The following is a 22,630-nucleotide window of genomic DNA, read 5'->3' on the forward strand; positions in this document are numbered from 1 at the left end:
CTTGACCCAAATAAACTTTCCATGTGTATTAATTTTGCCTCAGCTTCTTCCTTTTAGGTGCGCAGTCCCATGAAAGCAGGGACGTTGTTTTGTTTCCTCCTGTATCCCCAAGTTTTGGTGTAGTTTCAGACACATGGAAAATGTTCAATAAATACTTTTTGCATGAATGAAAGACTTTTTTTTTTTTTTTTGAGATGGAGTCTCGCTCTGTCGCCCAGGCTGGAGTGCAGTGGCGCGATCTCGGCTCACTGCAAGCTCCGCTTCCCGGGTTCACACCATTCTCCTGCCTCAGCCTCCTGAGTAGCTGGGACTACAGGCGTCCGCCACCACGCCCGGCTAATTTTTTATATTTTTAGTAGAGACGGGGTTTCACCGAGTTAGCCAGGGTGGTCTCGATCTCCTGACCTTGTGATCAGCCCACCTTGGCCTCCCAAAGTGCTGGGATTACAGGCGCGAGCCACTGCGCCCGGCGAATGAAAGATTTTTATGGATGAGACAACCGAGGCCCAGAGAAGGCAAATGGTTTCCCCAAAGGCACAGAGTTGGTGCCTGCAGAAGCTCAGGGGAATCAAACATTCAGATCCCAAAGTCCGGACCCCATAAAGAGTCACCCTGCTTTCTGGTGCCCTGTTGGTCTTGACGCAGAGCCCATTTGTCTCTGAAGCTGAATTGGGGCTTCTGCTTTGGGTCCATAACAGGGCCAGATGACCCCAGAGGTGCCTTCAATTTTTGAGATCCGATTATCCACTGTTAGGGGTCTGTTTTAGTGAGGGAATCATAGAGGCTCTGAGAAAAAAAAGTCATCCCTCAGGTGACCACCTGATTCTGGGAGCCAGACCCTTTGCTAGAAGTGCTGACATGATACTCTTCGAATAGAAGTCCCAACCAGTGTCTCTTTTGGGGAGGTAGAACATTAATCTGATCCTCAAAATATGAAATATTCCCCAGTTTGCAAATGAATGCAGGATGTGTTTGCATAGCGACCACCAAGAGAGCAGTATTATGTGGAGAGGAACAAAAAGACAAAGCTCCCTGGTTCAATCTGGGGAGCTGATGGCTCTGCTCTCCCCGGGAGGTTGCCTCTGTGTAGCTAATTACAATGAGTAAAGGAAATGGGAAAGTGAGTGCCAATGAAGTGATCTTTCTCCTCCCCCAGGTTCCTGCTTTACAAAGAGCCAGTCTTTTGGTTTTAGAACCCTGGGGGCTGGCAAGATGGGCTCTATCCCACCCAGCTGGATAGGCACATTCTCCTAATATCAGGTCACTGCTAGAGCAGCATTCGTGTTGTGTTTGTGGCAGCGAGGTGTGTAGCGTGGGATGCTAGAGAGTGGGGCGCGTGGGGTTGGGGGGTAAGATGCTTCAGAGAGTTAATAGACCAAAGTAATCAACTCACATTTGAATAGCATTTGGCAATTTACAAAAGGCTTTTGTGTATCTCATCTCATTGAGTTTTTGCACCATTTTAAATATAAAGAAACGGTAGCTCAGAAAGGTGTGCTGACCTGCCATGCACTGCAGTTACAGGAGGCTTTGCTGGGATTTTAAGCTAAATATTCTCATTCCAAAATCCTTGTTCTTTCCATACCCCTTGGGCAAATGTAGACATCTTTCCTGATGTCTCTAAGGAAGAGGCAAAGGAGGGAAAGTGACAGATGCCCACTACTCCCCTTTCTCTAGGCTAACAGAGCTCACCTTTACTGGGTATTCACTGGCTAGGAATTTTCCCACTAAGCATTTTCCGTGGGATAGTAGCTATTACTAGTCCACTTCACAGAGGAGAAAAGAGAGATGCAGAGAGGTAAAGTAACTTACCCAAGGAGCAAACGGTGAAGGCAGGGTTTTAGCACTGTCTGTACTAATCAGGATAGGATATACTGTGTTGCAGTAACAAATAACCATAAAATTTTAATATCTTAACAAAAATTCATTTCTCCCTCAAACTACATATTCACCATGGGTTGGCTAAAGGGCTCAGGGACCCAGCCAGACAGATTCCACTATGACAAAGCCGTACCATTTGGAATAAATGGGCTCCTGTCGCTAGGGCAGAGGAAGACAATGCTGGAGGGTCTCACACAAGCAATTAAATGCCTTGGTCTGGAAGTGACATGCCACTTCTGTTTATAGTCAGCTTGGCCTTGTCTAACAGCCAGGGAACTCAGAAAGAGAGAATTCAATATCAATAAGTACTGGTCATGTCTATCGGCTTGGTAGACTGACTCGAACGTCCATGCTTTTAATCACCATGCTACACTACTTTATCAAGCATGAACTCTAGGTTAAATTCCTTTTATGTATTGTGTTTATGGGTTTGCTTCCCCTCCCGCTTTCCTTCCCTCCATGCCTGCATTCCTCCAGCACATGCTGAGAAACTACATGCACTCTGTTGGGTGATGGATACTAAAATAAATGATACATGCTCTCCGCCTTTCAGTGACCTTCTTTTAGGAGAAAAGTGCTAATGTGTCACACACAACATCCTGTTATCAAAGCAGAAGGGCTATAAATGAGATGAGATCAGTGAGATAACAGCTAACCCACGAGACTTCCAGGGAGGAAGAGAAGGTGAGTAATGAGTCAGGCAAGGCTTCCTGGAGGAGATGGCCTTTGGGCTGGGCCTTGAAGATAAATAAAACTTAGAAATGGGAAAGCAAAGGAACTCCAGGCAGGGAAAAGAGCTTGGACAAAAGCACAGAGGGAGGAAAGTTCAGGGGCATACCACAAACAAGGCATAATTCCATTTAACTGTGTTGAAATGTAGGGTAAGTGCAGGGGAGGGTTGTGAAGTAAGTGAAAGATGTGGGGTTATCTCATGGAGAAATCTGAACTCACACAGGAGTGTGTTTACGCCTAGGCCAATAGCTGCTGTTGTGACGCCAAAGCCTCACAATGAGGGGGTGGCTTTTACAACTTTGCAAAGCCAGATGATAAAGGGGCTGTGTCATTATTACTTATCCTCAGGCTGGAGGTGACTTAGAGGGGCTGGGGCTCCCATCACAGGAAGAGGCCTAATATGCAGGGACGAGGTCCTGTGGCCTTTCTTGTGGCTGAGATTTGGTTTAGGCCCTTGGAGCCTTATGTAGTGCCCTACAAAGACTTGTCCCAAAGAACCTGCTGGCCCTGTGCTGGGGTCTGGAGATGTGGAGATGAATAAATGTATCCCAGGTGGACACATAACATAGGAAGCACCCCACCCAGCACCACTTGGCCTGATAGTATTCACCTGTGCCTCCACATTTGCACAACTTTGCTTCCTGTCCTGGTTTTTTCTTTTTTCCCTACTGTTTCCTATTTGCTTTTGTATTCTATCAATGCCATTTTTACCTATGCCAGTGCAACTTACCTCAATGCAGCCTCCAAATATAACTGTACCTTGGCCTCTCATTCCCATCCAGGTTGGATTCACCTTGGGCTACCTATAGGTTCTTGGTCCTGGCTACATGCCTCCAAACCCCAGGCCCCACAGCACCTTGCACCCTCCCTCAGCTGCAGCTCCTGTGCTGTGACTTCAAGCCCTCTTGGAAATGGGTTGCATTATTTCGAAAGTATTTTTTCATCCAGACAGCTCTTACATCCTGTCTTCCTCTCTATGTTGGGTGTCCCTTATGTACAAAAAAGGCTACTGTAAACTGTCTTGAGTTTGCTTGGTTGTTAACTGAAGAAAACAATAAACCCTATTTCTCTAATGATTTATAGCTTTAAAAAACATTATATGGGCCAAGCGCAGTGGATCACACCTGTAATCCCAGCGACTCCAGAGGCCGAGGTGGGTGGATTACTTGAACTCAGGAGTTCGAGACCAGCCTGGGCAACACAGTCTCTACAACAAAACAAAATAAAAGTCCAAAACAAAATAAAACAAAACATTATCTGAAAAAGCATTATCTGAAAACAATTTCAGGTATCTGCAAACACTCCTGAGAAATGAGCAAAGTGAAACCCATGGGAACTCAACTCAGGGAATTTAGGATTTCTCAGCAGGATGGCCTGTGTGTGTGTGCACTCCTGCACCATCTGTTTTTTCATTCTGCTTCACTACAAGTTCAAAAGGTTGGAGACCTCGTAACTTTGCTTTTTACCCAAACCACAGCATTTTAAATAAACAAAACCAGCCATTCTTACACACCTGTCCCAATTCCTTTGGGATCTGGAACTCGGATTGAAAAGTCTCCCCCTTTCCCATTCCCATAATGTGATCTGGCACAGAACATTTGGATGCTGTGTTCCAATAGCAGGGGGCCTCCAGCTGTTTGTCCCTGAACTGCCATAATTGGCCTCAGGGTTCTGCACAAGTGGCAAACTAGAGAATACATTTTTGCCCCATGGCCTGGAGGTGGCACAAACACTGTTTCTGCAATTTCAGTCCAAACCTGTTTTTTCCCCAAACCAGAACTATCACCCAGAGTCAGGCAGGCTTTTAAGTAACTAGCCGTTAATGCATTAAACAACACAAAACATGGTACTTTTTAAAACATTTATATTTATATATATAAAAAAATTAAATATATATAATATATAGTGTGTTTGAGACTAAAAATATAGTACATAATATTTTAAAAAAAAGAAAAAAAGTAGAATAGGAAAAGGTGTGAGGGACACACAGATACACATTGCTAAAAACCTACGATGGTTTGTCCTAACAAAAATAATATCTTTTTTTTCTCTTCTCTTAATTATCATCATGGATCCATTTATTTCTGGGGTCTGGGTGGAGAAAATTCAACTGGAGCTAGAAATGGATGTTGCAATCCCAAGAATGGCTGGGTAGAAAATGTGACCAAAGGGAGCCCTGGGCCTCTTCTGGTGAAATTGGACACCTCAAAATTTTCTGGGTCACTGTTGCTAACAAGATTGTGTGGAGTTTCATTGTATTGGGATTTTGGCTGCTCTCTCCCCAGAGTTAGGGTATTCTCAGGGGGGCAGCATCTGAAGAGCTCCAGAAGCAAACAGAAGAGCTCAGGGCCCATCAGTACTCAACAAGGCCGGTGGTTGGGGCCAGCAAAAAACCAGGGTAGGGACAGCAGACTGGCAGGAACGAGTGACAGTTCTATGCAAATGGAGTTATTATTATTATTTTATTATTATTAAGGGCAGGTTTGTACCAGAACTGCCCAGTATGGCCTGTGACTTCTGCGCAGCAATTATTTCTCCAGGGACAGGGCCTGGAGCTCCCTCACAGTGATGCAAAGAAATGGGATTCCCCACTAACCCCCCACACACACCTCCTTCCTACCAAATCACACATCTCTCAGTCCTCTCCAGCAGCCCAGAAGTGAGCATCGGGACCACGCTGACAAAGGTGAGCCAATGCCTTTCACAAAAAGCCTGGCCTTGAGGAGAGGAGGAGCAATACCATAGGGGGATAGGAGGAGGCCAAGAGAAGGGAATGGGATATTTAAATGGTAATTTTATAGCGTCTTCACAAAAATAAATGCCTTTCAATTACATCCCTTGGCCTGTGCACTTCAGTGTTCATTACGGCCTTGCCAGGGTCAGGAGCTTCACTAATCCTTTTGGGCGATTATCAACATGCACAGTGGCCTGCAGAGGCACCAAGCGGTGGCCTGGCTCAGGTCAGACAGCACTAACTTGGGGAAGCCAGGATTTCTGAGGCCAGGATGCTTGGGGAGGAACTGGAGCTTAGCTGTGGGGACAGAACCTTCCACACAGCAAAGAACAAGGCAGTTCGCTCCAAATGGGGTCTTGGCTTTAATGCGGCTTTCTTCAAACCCAAATGGCTGAACATTGCTAGGAACGTGGGTCATGTATACTGAGACATCGATTCCGTTTTATGGAGCCTGGGACTGTGGCTCCTGACAGGTTAACAAGAGGGCACGAAACTCCAGTGCAACGTGCTCCATTTTGAAAGCAGCTAAAGCTCCCCTCAGAGTGAAGAGGAAAGTAGCCCTGCTGGGATAAGGGGAGAGCACACTGCCTGAAGACAGGGTGCTCACATGAACATTTTCACTCCAAGCAAGACAGTGATGAGAGCACAGCACTGCTCCCATCTTGGACCCTTGCCTTTCTCACTGACTAGGCTTTTTGCTTCATGCAAATTCTGTGGCTGGACTTTGAGGGATCCAGAATTTAGGATATAGGGCGGGCCCTTTACGAGGGAAGTGACCATAGCTCAGCCAAAATCACAAGATCCTTTTCAAGATCCAGAATGTATTCCAAAACTGTTGTACCCCTTTCCCTCCACTGGCTCCCCTTGCAAGCTGCTCCTTCTCAGGGGGGAGCAGCTGTGCATACTCCCCGACCTCTGGCTCCAGGCACCTTGGACTGCAGGCTTCACCTGTTTGGTAAGAAGAGCAAGCTGTCCCTGGGCCGGAGGAACGTTCCTAAGGATCAGGGTGGAGGAAGGCTACTCCCATTTTCCCTTACAGAAGCAGTGCCTGAAACCTAGGCACATAATATGCCTATGTGCATACTATGCCCTGCCCTGGCAAAAGACACGTTTGCAAACCAATCAGAAATGAGTGGGGAGCAGCACAGATGACCCAATAGCCAAAGGATAGCCCCACATCAACTTTACTCTGAGGCTTAGGGTGTATTTTGTGTTGTTGTTTGGGATAAAGGGGTCCCTGGTGGAAACTAATTCACAACACGTCTGACAAGATAATGAAGCCCATGGTGAAAGCTGCTTCTTCGAACAGGAGAGAACCCCCCGACCAGCTCCCCAGCACTCACCATGCTTGCTACTGTTCCCAGTTCCTTGCCAGCAATGGGCAGTCCCACCCCTACTGGCAGCACAATGGGTATAACAAAACCAGAATAGTTTTAGGTTTGTGCAACTCTCCCCCTTCATTTTACAGGCCAGACAAATTGGGGGCAATGAACAGAAAGTTAGGCCAAGATCTAACCTTGGCAGCTTCAGGACTGGGTCCTGGGTCTCCTGACCTCTAGTCCCTTGCTCTTTCCACTAAAACAAGCCGTCAAAGGTGATCAGGATCACCAACTACGGAGGCACCGCCATGTTGCAGGACTCCAGGATTCAACAGCAAAGCTCTGTGATCAAGGATGCCTTCCACTCCCCAGAAGAGCTATTCCACTGGGCCCTTCAGGTAGGTTCCAATTCAGATTCTGACGGCACCAACATGTCAGTTACAGAGGGCAGAGACGACCTTGGTTGCTGATGCTTCCCTGTGCCTTCCTGGGTGCCTGCTTGACACCCAAGAGGCTCTGGTTAATGTGTTAAGGAATAGAGAACAGTGAACTAGCTCTGTGTCAGGCTTCTGAAAACTAGGCTTCCTTTCTCAACCATTTTCCCTGCACCATTAGCTCAATTACCTAGTAGCCTTAGGCCCTCTCTCCATCATTTCAGTAGAATGAAACTGATACTTAAGCCAAAAAGGGACAAATAAGAGAATCTAGCCAAACCCAAAACAAGAACGATTTTTTTGGAATGTTCATGTTTAAAAAGCCACCATCTTTAGACTTTAAGTCTTTGGATTACCCATGGCTTCTGGTTTTTGTGAAAATAATATAAATTTGCATGAATTTGTCTGTACAAGAACCTGAATTTCTTGACAGACCTTCCCACTGAGCTCTCATAAAAGGACTCTATAGAAAGGTATCAGCTTCCAGGGATGGAATACAGCTGGAAGCCTGTAAATGCCCCAGGTAGGGCCCAGTCCACAGGATTTTTCCCTGCTGAAATGAGGGAGGATGCAGAGGCTTCCTGCGAGGTTAAAACCAGAGCTACTTGCTTCCTGGGTATCATCTGGTCCTTCCTAGCAAGGGGTTGGCCAGGAATGTCGCCCCCAGACCCATCTGTAAGGGCGGTAATGGCCTGTGGCTGATAAGCATGTAACTCATTAAAGCGAACATGAGTTATGAATGGTGACCACGGAGAAAGGGCGAGGAACATTTTGGGAACTGCACCAGAGGCCCTGCCTACCACTGGGCTGCACATGCAGTTGGGGAGGTGGGAAACAGCCAACTCCAGACACTGCTTCTTAGGGAGGCGTGGCTGGGGCAGGGGTACAGGTTCTCCTTGGAGCTCCTGTTCTCTTTGGTCAGAAGGTGGTGGCTGAGAAGCAGTCACATGGAAGGTGTGTGTTGGATGTGCGTGCACATGGAGGAGGAGGAATGGCCCGTGGAATGCCTGTGGTGCCCTTCCGCGCCACCTTCTCCCGGTCAGCACAAGTTCTCTGTCAGGGCCATTTCCAGGCCCCTTACCTCTCCAGGTCCCCTCACCCATCTCTCTCCTAACACTGTAACACTTAACAGTGTGTCCGAGGCTCACAAGTACCCGCTCCCTGCACAACCGCCCACGTAGGGTCGGTCATCCAAAGCTTGACACTCAAGGCACTGAAAGTGGAAGAAGGAATCTGATTGGTCCAAGAAAAAAAAAAAAGACACTTAAAAAACCAAAACCTGTCTCCCACACCCCCTGGAAAGTGGCCTCCAACCAACTGATGGTACCTAGGGTAGGAGAGTAGAGCCGGAGAGCCAGGCCCCCTCCCTAACCCTATCGGAGCCCGCTGTGTGACAGGTCTGGCAACCTGAATGTTTAAAAATGGATTCAAAGTGCTTGGAGACTGAAAGAATAATGGAGGGTGTTAGAAACCCCATGGAGAAGAATAGGTACCACCTTTCCTTTCCAATGGGACTTGTATTTGGGTGGGGGAATCCCTACATCTTTTCTTCCCAAATGAGGTTTTCATTGTTTTTTGTTTCCTTTGAAAAATTATACAGCACCCCCACCCCTACCTCACCACTCCTCAAACCAGCTCAAGAGTTAAAGCCAGGAAGTGGGGCAGACTGGGGAGAGGAGACCTGTGTGGCTCCCTCTAGTGTTGGTTCTGGAAACTGCTGCGCAGCACACAGCGGTCTCTGGGTCAATCAGGACATGGTCCTGGCCTTTCTTTCTCCACCAGGACCCTGACTTATCTGGCTGGCCCAGCATAGACGAGAAGGAAAGCGGGCAGTGCTGCCGGGGATTCCTGGATCCCTCTGCATGCTGACAGACAGCTGTCCACAGTGGGCCAAGGTGACTGGCATTTTGATCCCAGCTGAATGAAGGCTGGATTTGAATGCAGTGCCAGGGCTGTTCTGTAGACAAGAGCGAACATAAATCCAAGCTCCCTTCTGCAGTACCCTGAGGAAGGAGAGATGCACCCAGGGCACGAATGCAAACAACACAGGGACTGGCCAGGCTATCCTGTTTTCCACCTGTCTGTGCCACAGCCACCCACTCCCATACTTCATGTCCCTAGGCCAAAGCCTGCCCACCCTGGGTACCCCCATTTCCACTTATGGGAGATCAGAGGGGTGGGATAGAAAGGGAATGCTAAAAAGTGCCCCCTCTGCTCTCCCCAACCTTCACTTTCCCTGTCCCCATTCTAGGGTCAGGCAAGAGTGCAGGTCAGAAGAGACACATCCTCCCGAAGAAGAGGGAAGGGCAGGCCCAGGAGGCTGGGGCATGCAAAGAGCACCATCCTCGGGACGGGGTGTTTCTGGGAGACCTGCTCCCCACCTGCCACGGTGGGAGGAAGAAGGCTGGTCCGAGAAGGGAGCAATGAGCAATGCCCCTGAATATCAGGGAACAGCTGTGAAAGCCTTCTCCTCTGCCCCGCAGAGATGCCCCAGCCAGGCTCTGGCCCCTACACGTGAGTCTGCATGCGCTGCTGGAATCGCTGGCCGTAGTCCGAGTGCTGGGAGGTGTAGGAGAATCGAGTGGCTGTGGCATACTTGCCAATGGGGTCATACGCCTCATATGGGGTCCGCTCCAGGCCAGAGGGTGGGGCCTGGGGGTAGCCCAGTCGGTAGGTGGGGTACCCGGCTGCCCCAGGGAAGGGATGGGAGTTGAACTTCTCATAGTTCTCGTAGGACAGCTGACTGGTTGTGTCGGTGCCAGCTGGGGCAGCAGGGCCAGGGGGTGTGGGCTCAGGGCCATAGTCAGAGGCAGGGGCCCGGCTATAGGTGTTGAGCTGGGCATAGCCGCTGGAGTGGGAGAGACGGGATGAGGGGCGGCCGTCGAAGCGGGCAGGGCCAGGGGCACGGTAGTCAGCATAGAGCACTGCCCTGGAAGATGGGCGGTCTTCATGGGCACGCACGTTGTAGTAGCCATTGGTGGGGTCCTGGGGGCAATGAGAGAAGAGGATGGAGGCAGTGTTCCCTCTTGGTTGGGGATCAAGTCTCACCATGGCCTTCTGGGCTTCCTCCTCTGGCTCTCCCTATGTCCCCATCTAGCATTCCACCTCCTCTGCTCCTTCAAAATCCCTCCCAACCACTCCTCCCCGAGTCTGTCCTCACCTCCCTGCTACAGGCCCTCAGAAACCCACTGGTCCACCAGCCCTCGTGCCCTGGCCCCTTCCCCCTTTCCCACCTTCATCTCATACTCCTCCCGGGTGTCAATAGTGTCGCAGCGCAGGTCCTGCTTCAGATCCACATCATCCTTAAACGACTGCAGAGCAGCAGGAGTGGGGCGTCAGCAGACAGAAGCCCTGCTCTTTTCGACTCTCACCAACCCCTCCCCACACTCAGAGGCCACCTGCTCACAGGAGGGGTCTGAGGTCAAGGGCAGACTTGAGTTCTCGGTTCTCTAGGCAGAGGCTCTAGGATGTTGTGGGAAGAGACCAGAGACCTCGGTTCGAGCACTAGTTTGGTTGCTAACATGTAATGGGACCTTGTATATGTCATTGCCCCCCTCCAGGGCTGTTTCCTCACCTCAGCAATGAGGCAGATGGACCAGAAAGCCTCTGGGGGCTTCCAACTTTCACACTCTGTGGGGCAAAGGAAGTCTTTGGAGAACCCCAGCTGCCTATCTTCTGCTGGAGGAAACTAGCCTGGGGTGTGTGTGAGAGAGAGAGTATGTGTGTGAGTGTGGGAGAGTGTGTGTGTGGCAGGACCAGGGAAGGCCGATTGAGGAAGGAGAGAATGACCACGGTTATTAGAGATCTGGGATGGAGCTGTTCCTCAGAGGGTGGAGAAGGCAGGAGGCCAGCGAGGAGCAGGACCCTCACCGAGTAGATGGCCTTCATGACCCGGGTCGCTGTGGAGACGCTGGCAGTGTCATCCTCCCGGTCAGAATGCATTGTAAGTGGCTCTCGGTTCACTGTCTCCACCTTGATATCCAGCTTCCTCAGGGTAACGTCTTTGCGACCTGGGATAGGAGAGGCAGCTTGGACTAAGTGCTTCCTGCTGGCCTCTGCAGTGGTTGCTTCAGGCTCCCTCTGGGCTGGAGCTCAACGGCCAACCCCCCCATCCATCCCAACACTGCCTGTCACAGCCCTGGAAGGGCCAGGGGAAGGCTGTGGGCTGCACAGGGCCCATACTCACTGCCTTTGCGGCGCCGGTAGAGGAAGAATACCAAGGCGATGAAGAAGAAGATGAGCAGGATGCTCGCACCGATGGTGGCCCCAGCTATGATGCCCACAGGTAACACCTCTTTTGATGGGGAAGGAAAGGTGGAGGCATGAGGCTGGAGTTATACTGGGAGCTAAGCTCAGTGCTGGCTGAAGGCTAGGCCACAGCTACAGAGGCAACCTTGGCTTGTGTACAGGGCTAAGTTTTGACTGAGCCTGGGAACAGCATTCAGTTTAAGTCAAGGTTGGATTACAGAGGAAGGTCTGCATTGTAGTTGGATTTTGGTCTGTGATCCAGCTCCATCAGAATGGAGATCATGGTCATGTCTCGTCCCTGCAGCTGGGGCAGGAGTTTGCCCCTGGCCTTGGTTCTGTCGATCTCTGTCCTTCAGCCCACCTGACTATGATGCTTGGCCCTTCGCTCTTGTTTGAGGTCAGCTGTCTCCAGACTCTCCAATCTGCCACCCATATTCCGACATCTTTCATCACCGTGCCATCCATAATACCACTGTGACTGCCCCATGTGCACCTATCTACCCAGGGCTCCAACAGTTTTCCTTGGTTTCCTCTGCTTCCCAGAGCTGAGGAGGAGCTCAGGAATCCTGCTTCCAATCTTCTCTCTCTTCCTAGCAGCTCTAGCTGAATCCAGATCCTGCTTATAGCTTTTCCTCTGTGAGATCCTTCCCTGTGGAGCTCCACGTTACTGTATCTACTCCTTTCTTCCCTACCCCCAACCCCCTTGCTGGCATCCTCAGTTAAGACCGAAGTGATGGACCAGGCGCAGTGGCTCACGCCTGTAATCCCAGCACTTTGGGAGGCTGAGGTGGGTGGATCATGAGATCAGGAGATCGAGACCATCTTGGCCAACATGGTGAAACCCCGTCTCCACTAAAAATACAAAAAATTAGCCGGGGGCGTGGTGGCACGCACCTGTAGTCCCAGCTACATGGGAGGCTGAGGTAGGAGACTCATTTGAACCTGGGAGGCATGGGTTGCAGTAAGCCAAGATCGCACCACTGTACTCCAGTATGGGTGACAGAGCGAGACTCCGTCTCAAAAAAAAAAAAAAAAAAAAAAAAAGGCGGAAGTGATGGGATGCTGTCATTTTCCATGCGGTGCCCCATCTCCTATGTCAAATGGTTAGTTCTCAAAAAATAAAACAACAACAAAAAAGTGCTTTTCCTCTTTGGACTTGGTAGCTTCCAAAAGTCAAAGGAATACCTCTTTTATCATGTGACATGTGAGAAGTGCCTTAAAGGAGAGAGCACTTTTCTGCTATCAGAGTGACAATTCTTGAAGAGGTAGAGGAACCCATACTTACTGAACACCTATTATATGCCAGGCATTTTGTAAACATTCTCTCATTTAATCCTCACAGCAGCCCAATGAAATGGGCAGCATTATTCCCTTTTGCAGTTCATATGATTATTCTCCATCTGAATATTAACTTGCTACCACTCTGTAAGTCCCTCCACTACACTGAAAGTTTCTTGAGGTCAGGGACTGTGTCTTGTTCACGGCTCTTCCTGCAGACCCTGGGGCAGAGCCTGGCACACAGCAAATGCTCAATACACTTTAACAAAGTGAGGGAATTTCCCCAGTTGAGCATATGGAGGCCAGGTTCTGGTGGGAAGGCCCAAGAGAGTTCTTTCCTTGATGCACAGACTCTTATAATAGGCAGGAATCAGACGGGAGTAGCCCCAAACCCCTTCACTCCTTATCTCTCAGCCGGGACATCCCTCTGTGTGTCACCTCCCTCAGAGCAGAGCCCAAGGGAAGGGGAGCAGCTGAGCCCTGCCCCTGGAGAAAAGAGGGAGCAGAATCCTCAGGCTGCCCTGCACCCCAGCTGGCAGGCAGCACTGCCAGTCACCTCGCTCTTCCAGCTGGATGATGGCTGTGCCTGGCCCGAAGCTGTTCCAGGCGGTGCAGTTGTAGTGGGTCTGAAAGTCGGCCTCCATGACATTGTTGATGGTGAGCGTGGATAGCACCCCACTGCCTGAGTTGGTCCTCTCCACTGTATAGCGTTCCAGGGTCCCCACCTCCAAGAAGTTCTCCTTCCATGCCCACGCCTGCAGTGGAGAGGGCAGGAAGGAGGTAAGAAAGGGGCAGGTGGCAGAAGCCCATGCCCACGTGTCCCCTGATCCACCCTCAAGGCACCCTCACCCCTATGTGCCATGTGTGCCCCACGAGCCCAGCCTAACACCTCCCTGTAACAAACTTAAGTCACACCTGCTGCCTCACACCCTCGGCACTGACTCTCCACTCAAGGAGGAGCAGTGGCTCCCAAGCATGGCTGACATCAGATTTACCTAGGGAGATTCTTTCAAATGTAGATTTTTGGGACTTATGTCCTACATAGGAATCTCCAGGGAGGAGGAGAATCTCTATTTTCATAATGATCACATGTGATGTGGATGCAGCTGATGCAATGAACCGACACTGGGAGCCCCAGATGTTGTAGAAAAAGTTCTGCATGGGTCCTCAACAACGCTGGGCTCCTCTGCCCGTCGAGCTCCTGTGTGGCCTCCCCGTCCCTCTCTAGGCCTCATTTTCTTCATCTATACAATGACAGAACCAGGCTAGAGCCAGACAATGCTCAAGATGTCTTTCAGCTCTGATAGTCTGTGATTCTAACTAAGTGTAACTCAATCTTTAGGCATAACGTTAACCAACCCACACGACCTGCCTGACTGGCTCTGAGACTGATCCACAGACTTATAATAGGCAGAACCCACAACGGGGTATCCCTGGACCGTTCCGTCCCTGACCTCTCAGCTGGGCCATTCCCCTGCGTGGCCCCTTCCTCAGAGTGGAGCCTAAGGGGAGGGGAGCAGCCGAGAACTGGCTCCTTTCCAGGGATCAATCCTCCTAGATCTGCAAGGAAAGCCCCCCGGGAGCCCAGCCGCCTGCTGCCCGGGCAGCCGTGGTAATGAAGTGTCCCTGGGCAGCCCTGGAGTTAGCCAAATGGTCATTAAATGTGATGAGGGGTTTGACAGTTAATGGTCACGGAAGGAATTAATGGCTCATGGTGTGGGGGAGAGGAGAAAGGAGGGAGGAGAGTGGCAAGGCAAAGGGGCTGGTAGGAGGAAGGCAAGAGGAGGGAGAGAAGAGTGGGCCAGGCAGGCAGGAGAACTGATGGGATGGGAGGGAGAGGGCAGGAGCCAGAGGAGGAGGAGACAGGGAAGGGGAGGGAACAAGGAAAAGAGCAGGAGGTCAATGACAGGGCAGATGAGGGAGAAAAGAGGGTAAGTGTTAGCCCAGGGGAGAGAGCGGGGAACTAACATGAATTGAGTGCTGGCCTAGGCGTCTCATACCTGTTGCTGCCATGACTTCTCACAGCAACTCTATTAGGTAGGATTTACTGGCCCTGTTTTGTAGATGAATAAACTGAGGTTCAAAACATTAAGTGATCTGCTCAGGGACACATAACGAGTAAGGAAGGAGGTGGGATTTGAGCAGGTAAAGGGACAGAGGGACAGAAAGCAGAAGATTCGAAGATGGAAACGGGACAGGGAAGTTGAAGGAGCAAAACCAGCAGAGGTGAGAGGAGACTGGGCCTGGGCAAAGAAGCAGGGAGGGCTGGCTGTCCGCAGGCAGGCCCACCACTCACTATGCGGTCTGGGGGTGGTGTGCTCCCAATGAAACACTCCACCTTGCCACCGTCACCCCTCACAGCGTACTGCACCGCCTCACTGGAGATGATGGGGGGCCCTGCAAGCAAGAAGACACACATCAGAACCAGTTAAAAACCTCAGTGCCCGCCCACCCAGGCCCGGCTGCCTCTCAGGCCACTGACTCACCGTTCACATAGAGCGGCACCTCCCTCTCAGCCACTCCGATTCGAGGCACAATGGCCCGGCAGGTGTAGGTGCCAGCGTCTGCCTGAGTCACCGACTTCAGCAGCAGCTGGTTGCTGTTACTCAGGACCTGGGCAGAGAGAGCAGCCTCGGGTGGGGAGCCAGGAGGCCTGGGCCCCTAGGTCCATGAGGGCCCCACATCGGAGGCATTGGAAAGAAAGCAGGAAGGGCCACAAGTGAATTCCCAGAAAGGAAAAGGGATTCCCGAGTCCATTTTGGTCCATGCTCTGACTCTACACAGGTTGGCACGTAAATACCCCATCTCTGCAAGAGTGGGCAGGGATGGGGTGGAGGCCAGAGAGGGCAGGTGAAGGCTGCAATCATTTTAGGAGGATGCAGCCTCTTCTGATGATCTGTCGTGTTTTCATTGCCAAATGAAGTAGGACGTTTTACTCTGAGATTCCTCTTCCTGCAGTTCTGGCCCAAATGGTCTAATGGGCATCTCTGCAGAGCTATAGACTCCAGCCTTCTCTAGCGAATCGCCTCAGCTTCCCCACCCCCCTGTGCAGCAATATTTACCAGACCTTTGCCACTGCAGCAGGCCCATCCCAGGCCCTCTCCCTTCCTCCCATCCCACCCTGCTTCCCATGCATAGCTGAGTTTGTCCCCCAAGTGCTTCTGAACTGGGCAGCTGTCCTGTGAGAAGAGGTGGGGATAACTGTAAGCACCTTCTCCTTCAAATCCCAAGACCCTAGAAATAGCCCAGGTTCAAAGATGATGCTGCAGCCCCCCATCTACTCCCATCTGTGGCCACACCCCTTCCTCCCAGCATTCAGAATAGGCAGTAAGAGTCTTACCATGTTTGAGTCCTTTTTGGTCCAGGTGAGAGTGAGGGGGGGATTCCCAACCCAGACACAGGTGAGGGTCACATCAGAGCCAATGTCTGTAGTTGTGGGTTTGGGGTCGACTACAATCCGGGGGGCGACTGTGAGGGAGAAAGAAGCCACTCGTTAGGGTCTCAAGCTCACGGGGTTAACTCCAATCAATCTTCTTCCTCCTGCCCTGCTACCTCCCCATTCATGGAGCCGTCCCCGACTCTGCCCCAGGCCCTCCAGGGCCCTGCTCTCTGTCCCCGTCCCTGCCCTCCCGCTGTCTGTCCCTGTCCCTGCCCTCCCGCTCTCTGTCCCCGTCCCTGCCCTCCCGCTCTCTGTCCCTGTCCCTGCCCTCCCGCTCTCTGTCCCCGTCCCTGCCCTCCCGCTCTCTGTCCCTGGTCCTGCCCTCCCGCTCTCTGTCCCCGTCCCTGCCCTCCCGCTCTCTGTCCCCGTCCCTGCCCTCCCGCTCTCTGTCCCTGGTCCTGCCCTCCCGCTCTCTGTCCCCGTCCCTGCCCTCCCGCTCTCTGTCCCCGTCCCTGCCCTCCCGCTCTCTGTCCCCGTCCCTGCCCTCCCAGCTACTCACAGTGGACATTTACTAAAGTGCTGACATTGGTGCTCCCCACTTTGTTGTGAACCTCACAAGACACAGGCTCCGTGAAAAAGGAATAATCCACATTTGTCTCATAGCGACTCTCGTGGGCGTCTTCAATCAAGAAACCCCCTTTGGCCCATCTGGGGGAGGAGGCAACACAGAGGTGGGATCAGGCCTCAGACCCTCTCAACTACATCCATGATGCTTGGCCTCCCCAGTACAGCCTCCGATCCCAACCTCTTCTGTATCACTCACTGGAGTGCTCCCAGCCTCTGACCCCCTCACCTGTAGCCCAAGATCTCGGGGTTGGCTGTGGCCTGGCAGGTAAAGACAACACGCTCACCCTCCTGCACCGTCTGTGGCTCAACGGACAGGGTCACTGTAGGAGGGTCTGCAAAGTAGAGCACAGGGAGTCAGGGTCTTTTCTGTCCCTTGAGTTTCTTTTTCCCTCCCTAACACATACACTCAGACCCGACCACTCTCAGGGGGGATCTGGGAATTTGAGGTTGCAGTGTATCAGCTCCAATTAACACGCTGTCTTCCTCACCTTTTCCACATGGAGCCTCTAGGGGGCCTGCTAGGGTGACCACCAATGAAGGCACCAAAGGGACAAATAACGCAATGGGCTAATGACCCACTGTGGCCGCTAGGCGTCAGTGTGAGCTTTCTTGGCTCACTAAAAGGGATGGGGTGTGGGCATCCCCAGTTGCTGCCCACACCCCCATGGCTCCCTGGGCAGAGACAATTTATTACACACCTACCAGGTAAGAATACTCCATGCTAGATGCTCTTCTGCTATATCTCATTTAATGCTCACAACCCCAGGAAGCAGGTCCAGGTCCACAGTCCCTTATTTGAAATCCTTAGGACTAGATGCATTTCAGAATTCAGAATTTTTCAAATTTAGAAAGGCAATGCTGCGCATAGAGCGTTTACTGTGTAAGATCCCCAGCAGCGTCTGGGCTACATCCCATAGTCACATATGAATACATATGCAGTGAAACTTAAGACTAAATTAAATAAAAGACTATGAAGAGCCTTGGTTGAGGCTTCGCCACCAAATCACTTTTAGTTTGAATAAGGGACTGTAGGCCAGTATTTTATCTTTTGCAATATACAGTATACAGAATTGGAAACGGAGGCCCAGAGAGTATAAATCATTGACTAATAACAGGCTGGTTTAGACCTGGGGAATGCCTGACTCCACAGCCAATGCTCTACCAGCCCTTAGTCCCCACAGTTCAATCCAGGGAATGAAAGATGTGACAAAGGCAAGTGTTTGTCCTGGGGACCGTAGGGGGACTCTTAGTTTGTGCTTCTCAAAAAGCTGCCTACATTCCCCTCCTACCCCACTGCTCCAGACTGCTCCCCCCAGCCCACTCACGGTGCACGTCCAGCTCAATGGAAGTCTCCTTGCCACTAGGGATGGCCTCGTTCATGCTTCGGCAGGTGAAGACACGCCCAATGTCCAGGTCTGTGGGGTTAATGAGCAGTTGGCTCACGGTGGTCTCCCTCTTCCCATCCTTCAGCAATTCCTGGAACATGACAAGGGTGGGAGATATGGTCAAGCTAAAAGCCCCCTCCACTTCTCTTAAGGCGACCTCACTCAGAGGTGGGCTTGAGCTGCAGGGATACTTTAAAGCTCAACCCCCTTCACTCCCACAACCTCTTCCCTGTGTGTGTGTGTGTGTGTCTGTGTGTGTGTGTTTAATCAATAGACTATTAATTATCTTTTAATTAAAATTATATATTTTTAGGGTCTTGCTATGTTGCCCAGGCTGGCCTCCAAAGCCTGGACTCAAGCAATCCTCCTGCCCGAGCCTTCTGAGTAGCAGCAACTACAGGAGTGTGTGCCACCATGCCCACATCACAGACTATCTTTTGGAGCAGTTTTAAGTTTACAGAAAAATTGAGCAAAAAGTACAGGGGGTTTCCATATACCCTCCTCCCTGACCTTACAGTTTCCCCCATTCCTAACACCTTGCATTAGAGTGATAAGTCTGTTACAACTGATGGACCAAAACTAACATATTATTATTAAGGCCACAGTTTACATTAGAGTTCACTCTTTGTGAGTCCAGCGCAAATCCCTTCTCTTCTGGAAAGCCTTCTGCAGCCAGCCCAGCCCTCAGAACTCTCTCCCAGACTGAATGTATGCCCTTATAGTCAGTGTGTCCTGCTCACAGCTCTAGGCACATCCAGTCTTGCTTGTAGGCACCATGTGTGAGTATTTCAAGATTGGGTTTCTTCTGCTAAACTGTAAACTCCTTGAGGGCAGGGAAGGGACTCACAGGCTCGAAGTCTTACACTTGCTCAGTGACAGCCAGGGGTCCCTAAATATGGTCACAAGAACCCTTGAGCTGTTTTCTATACTGCAAACTGCCTGAGGGAAGTCATATTATTAATCAAAGTAAGGTCCCATGGTTTGACCACCATGCATGCAGCTTTGCTGGACAGGCACAGTTCAGGGCCAGTGCAGTAACATTGGCTCCCTCGTGCTGCTTCGAAGCTCCATTGTCTTTAATGAATATGAAAAATGGGGGTGGATGACAAATGGATATTAACAAACCAACTTGTTTCGTTGCCAAAATGTAGCCCTGATGAAGAAAAATAACAGTTTTTGGTTGTGAAAAGGTTAAGTACCACTGAGGCCGAATTATCATTTGTCAAATGAGAAACTAAGGCCAGAAAAAAGTGAAGTGAATTTTTCAAGGTCACACAGTGTGTTGAGGGCAGAACTGAAGCCACAAGCCAGGTATCCTGGGATTGCACACTGAGGAGCATGGGAACATCTCCCTCCCCACACTGAGAATTGCTCCTGCAGCACCAGCAAAGGGCTAGATACACATATGTTCACCCACAGCTGGCAGGGTAACCCCAAACAGGAAATCTGGATTTCAATTCCAGCTGTACTGTCCACTGTGCTATGTAGTCCTGGGCAAGTCACTTGATATCTTTCATGGCTTCCTCGTCTATAAAATGTATACAAGGATCCCTGCTTCCCCAGCCCCTTTGTTGTGATGACTGGAATAATCTGACAAACAGATGCTGAAGGAAAGAGGTAGAAGTGATCAGTGGAGAGAAAGCACAGTCAGACCCAGGTACAAACCCCAGCTCTGTGCCAGCTGTGTGACCTTGGACAAGTCACTCAACCCCTCTGAGCACCAGTTTCCTCCTTTGTGAGTTGGAAATAATGCCTCCTTTATGGGACTCCTATGAAGATTAAGAGAGACTGTCCATAAAGTGCTTAGCGTGCACAGTGTCTGGCACTCAGTAGGTGTTTAATCCATGGCAACTTACTATTACTATTAATCTCTGCTCAGCTACTGAATGACACAGTAAACCTGAGAATTCATTTCTCTTCTCTGGGTTTCAGTTTTCCCAACTGTAGAATGAGAGGGCTGAACCAGATGACCTCTAAGCCCCTCTCACGTCTGTGTGCTCCTGAGTCTGTGGTCAAACCCCTGTGGGAAAGGAGAGGTGAGCTGGGCTAGGCCCAGGAGGAGCTGGGGGAGCTGGCCGGAGCTCACCGTGCTGGCCACAGCGCCCTCCTGCTGCGTCCCGTCCCGGAACCAGATGATGGTGGCAGCAGGCTTCGCATTGAAGGCCCGGCATGTGAGGTTGTGGGGGGTGCCTGCCTGCAGTAGAATCACAGGGCCTCCGTCAATCCTGGTGTCATCTGGGGGGACTGTGGGAGAAAGCAGAGCAAAGTCAGTGCAGGGTGTGGCTAACACTTCCCTGATGACCAAAACTCCTGCCTCTGGAAGCATCCTTCCACCTGCACGTGCGCCTCTAGGTAGGCAGTACCACCCTACCCCCACCTCCAACCACTGTCTCCGTTGCTTTTGTGGTGGCTTCACCTAGGTCCTCAGCTCACACATCTTTCCCAGTCCTTGTCTGTTTTTCTTTGCTGGCCTATAATATTTTCTGGTACTCCATGCCCCTACTGGTTTTGTTGTTGTTGTTGTTTGTTTGATTTAGAGATGGAGTCTCGCTCTGTCGCCCAGGCTGGAGTGTAGTGGTGCCATCTTGGCTCACTGCAACCTCCGCCTCCTGGGTTCAAATGATTCTCCTGCCCCAGCCTCCCAAGTGGCTGGGATTATAGGCGCCCACCACTGCTCCTGGCTAATTTTTGTATTTTTAGTAGAGAGTAGGGGTTTCACCATGTTGGCCAGACTGGTCTCGAACTCCTGACCTCTCAAGTGATCTGCCTGCCTCAGCCTCCCAAAGTGCTGGGATTACAGGTGTGAGCCACTGTGCCTGGCTCCATACCCGTACAGTTGCTCAGAGCTACACACTACAGATGGAAGCCTCAAACTTAGGGAAGGGCTGGGCTAGCTCAGGCTCTGAGTACAGCTCATACCCTTCAGAGTCCAGCTTGGAAATGTGGCTACCTCCATAGGACTTCTTGCATCCTCCCTCCTGTCTGCTCCTCTACTCTGGAGCAGCCAGATGGGCTGTCCTGTTACAGTAACCTCCATGTCACACTGCGAGCAGGTTATTTTTCCCTACAGCACAGCTAACTATGTGCCACTTCCCTGCTCAAGCACCTTCAATGGCTACAACTGCCTAGGGCATAAGTTCCAAACATTTCAGCCTCCTGTTCAGGGTCCTCAAGCCAAGACCTGCAATGCAGTGCTTTCCATATGGCATGCCCTTCTCCCACAGCTTCTTTTGAAGTGCTTCTCATCCTGTTCAAATCCCAGTTGATGCACAAGGCTTTCCATGAGTAGCCCACCCCTATCATGGTGGCCCCCACCAGTCACTCAGAGCTCTTAGCGCCATCTGCCTTGGATTTTGTTTACTTATAACAGTTATCTAACCCTGCCCCAACCAAAACTGTTATCCCCTGGGAAAACAGCAGCCCTGTCTCACTAATGTTTATATGGTCACCAGTGCCTAGAATGTGACCAAAGTAGGCTCTTGCTAAATGTTTAAAGAATTGAATTGACCGATGTCTGATGCTAGCAAACAAGGGGGGCTCTCCCTGCCCTATCTCCCTAGGCTTCTAAGACAAACCACACTGTAAGTTCCCTGAGGGTAGCGTCTGCTGCTGATATACTATCAGCACTTCAATGTCCAGCCCAGTGCTTGGGTGATCACAGGTGCTCAGGGATATTTGCTGAATTAATGAATGGATGCTGATGAAATAAAGGCAGAAGGGTTTTGATTATAATTTTTCTGGTCCACCCAGTGTTCATCAACCATAAATGAGAAAGGAACTCCTGGGCTCAAGCAATCCTCCCACCTCAGTTTCCCAAGTATCAGAAATTACAGGTACACACCATCATGCCTGGCTAATTTCTATTTTTTGTAGAGACGAGGTTTCACTATGTTGCCGAGGCTGGTCTGAAATTCCTGGGCTCAAGCAATTCTCCTACCTCAGCCTCCCAAAGTGCTGGGATTACAAGCATGAGCCAGCATGCCCCACCGATAAAAGATTTTGTTTGCTTCTTGTGAGAAAGACAAGAAAGACTCAGAGGAGGGTCCAGAGGGAACACTCGAGAGGAGACCCTGGGAGACCCACGGTGCCTGGTGGTGGGCAGGGCTGTTCTAGAATTTACACAATGAAGGTCTCTATGCTGGGGTTTCCAGTAGAAACTACTCGAAACCTGTCTTAGCATTCTGTTCAATTCATGTGTGCCTAGTGGTATAGTGGAAAAAGAATAAAACTTGGATTCAGACTGCCTGGTTTCAAATCCTGGTACCTTTGTTCACCTGCCCTGTGATCTCAGATGAGTTCCTAAAGTCCCTGTGTCTCAGTTTCTTCATCAGAGAAGAAACCAAGACATAACAATGCCTACTCACTAGAACCTCGTGAAGATCAGATGAGATACTGTACATAGACTACGGTGTGCAGGGCATGTGTGAGGTATGGAATGTATTAGCCTTACTGCCTGGATGAGAGTAGCAGTGGCTCCAACTCCTGCCTGGCTAATTATCCTCTGAGTCCCTGGCTTTTCCTCATTGTTCTGTGGTGTATCTGGTTCCAATGCCAGATGAGGACAGGTTTGAGGATGGGGATGGGGAGCAGCTTGAAAAGTAGAGAAAGTTGGA

General features: G+C 50.6%; 2 protein-coding genes across 4 annotated transcripts in view; both read right to left on the bottom strand.

The window, feature by feature from the left end:
- Positions 1-7,490: 7,490 nt before the first annotated feature.
- On the bottom strand, positions 7,491-8,203 carry LOC102144577 (uncharacterized). The gene is given in 3 exon segments (XM_015455192.4): positions 7,491-7,735; positions 7,737-7,759; positions 7,762-8,203. Coding segments are annotated over 3 exon segments (624 nt in total). The 3' UTR covers positions 7,491-7,576.
- Positions 8,204-8,597: 394 nt separating this feature from the next.
- Positions 8,598-22,630, bottom strand: part of KIRREL1 (kirre like nephrin family adhesion molecule 1) — a 105,291-nt gene continuing 91,258 nt past the window's right edge. For 2 of the 3 annotated variants that reach the window (XM_074040107.1, XM_005541346.5), the window contains exons 4-15: positions 20,104-20,261; positions 17,958-18,108; positions 16,859-16,964; positions 16,565-16,713; positions 15,967-16,094; positions 15,113-15,239; positions 14,923-15,023; positions 13,183-13,381; positions 11,287-11,394; positions 10,971-11,110; positions 10,334-10,411; positions 8,598-10,085 (exon numbers count right to left, since the gene is read on the bottom strand). In XM_074040107.1, the coding sequence (XP_073896208.1) occupies positions 9,609-10,085; positions 10,334-10,411; positions 10,971-11,110; positions 11,287-11,394; positions 13,183-13,381; positions 14,923-15,023; positions 15,113-15,239; positions 15,967-16,094; positions 16,565-16,713; positions 16,859-16,964; positions 17,958-18,108; positions 20,104-20,261 (1,922 nt within the window). In that variant the 3' untranslated portion in view covers positions 8,598-9,608. Of the gene's footprint in view, positions 10,086-10,333; positions 10,412-10,970; positions 11,111-11,286; positions 11,395-13,182; positions 13,382-14,922; positions 15,024-15,112; positions 15,288-15,966; positions 16,095-16,564; positions 16,714-16,858; positions 16,965-17,957; positions 18,109-20,103; positions 20,262-22,630 lie in introns of all 3 variants that reach the window. The other variant, XM_005541345.5, reaches the window with a different exon arrangement.

This window comes from Macaca fascicularis, chromosome 1 (assembly GCF_037993035.2).
Source record: "Macaca fascicularis isolate 582-1 chromosome 1, T2T-MFA8v1.1".
In the NCBI taxonomy this organism is placed as follows: domain Eukaryota; kingdom Metazoa; phylum Chordata; class Mammalia; order Primates; family Cercopithecidae; genus Macaca; species Macaca fascicularis.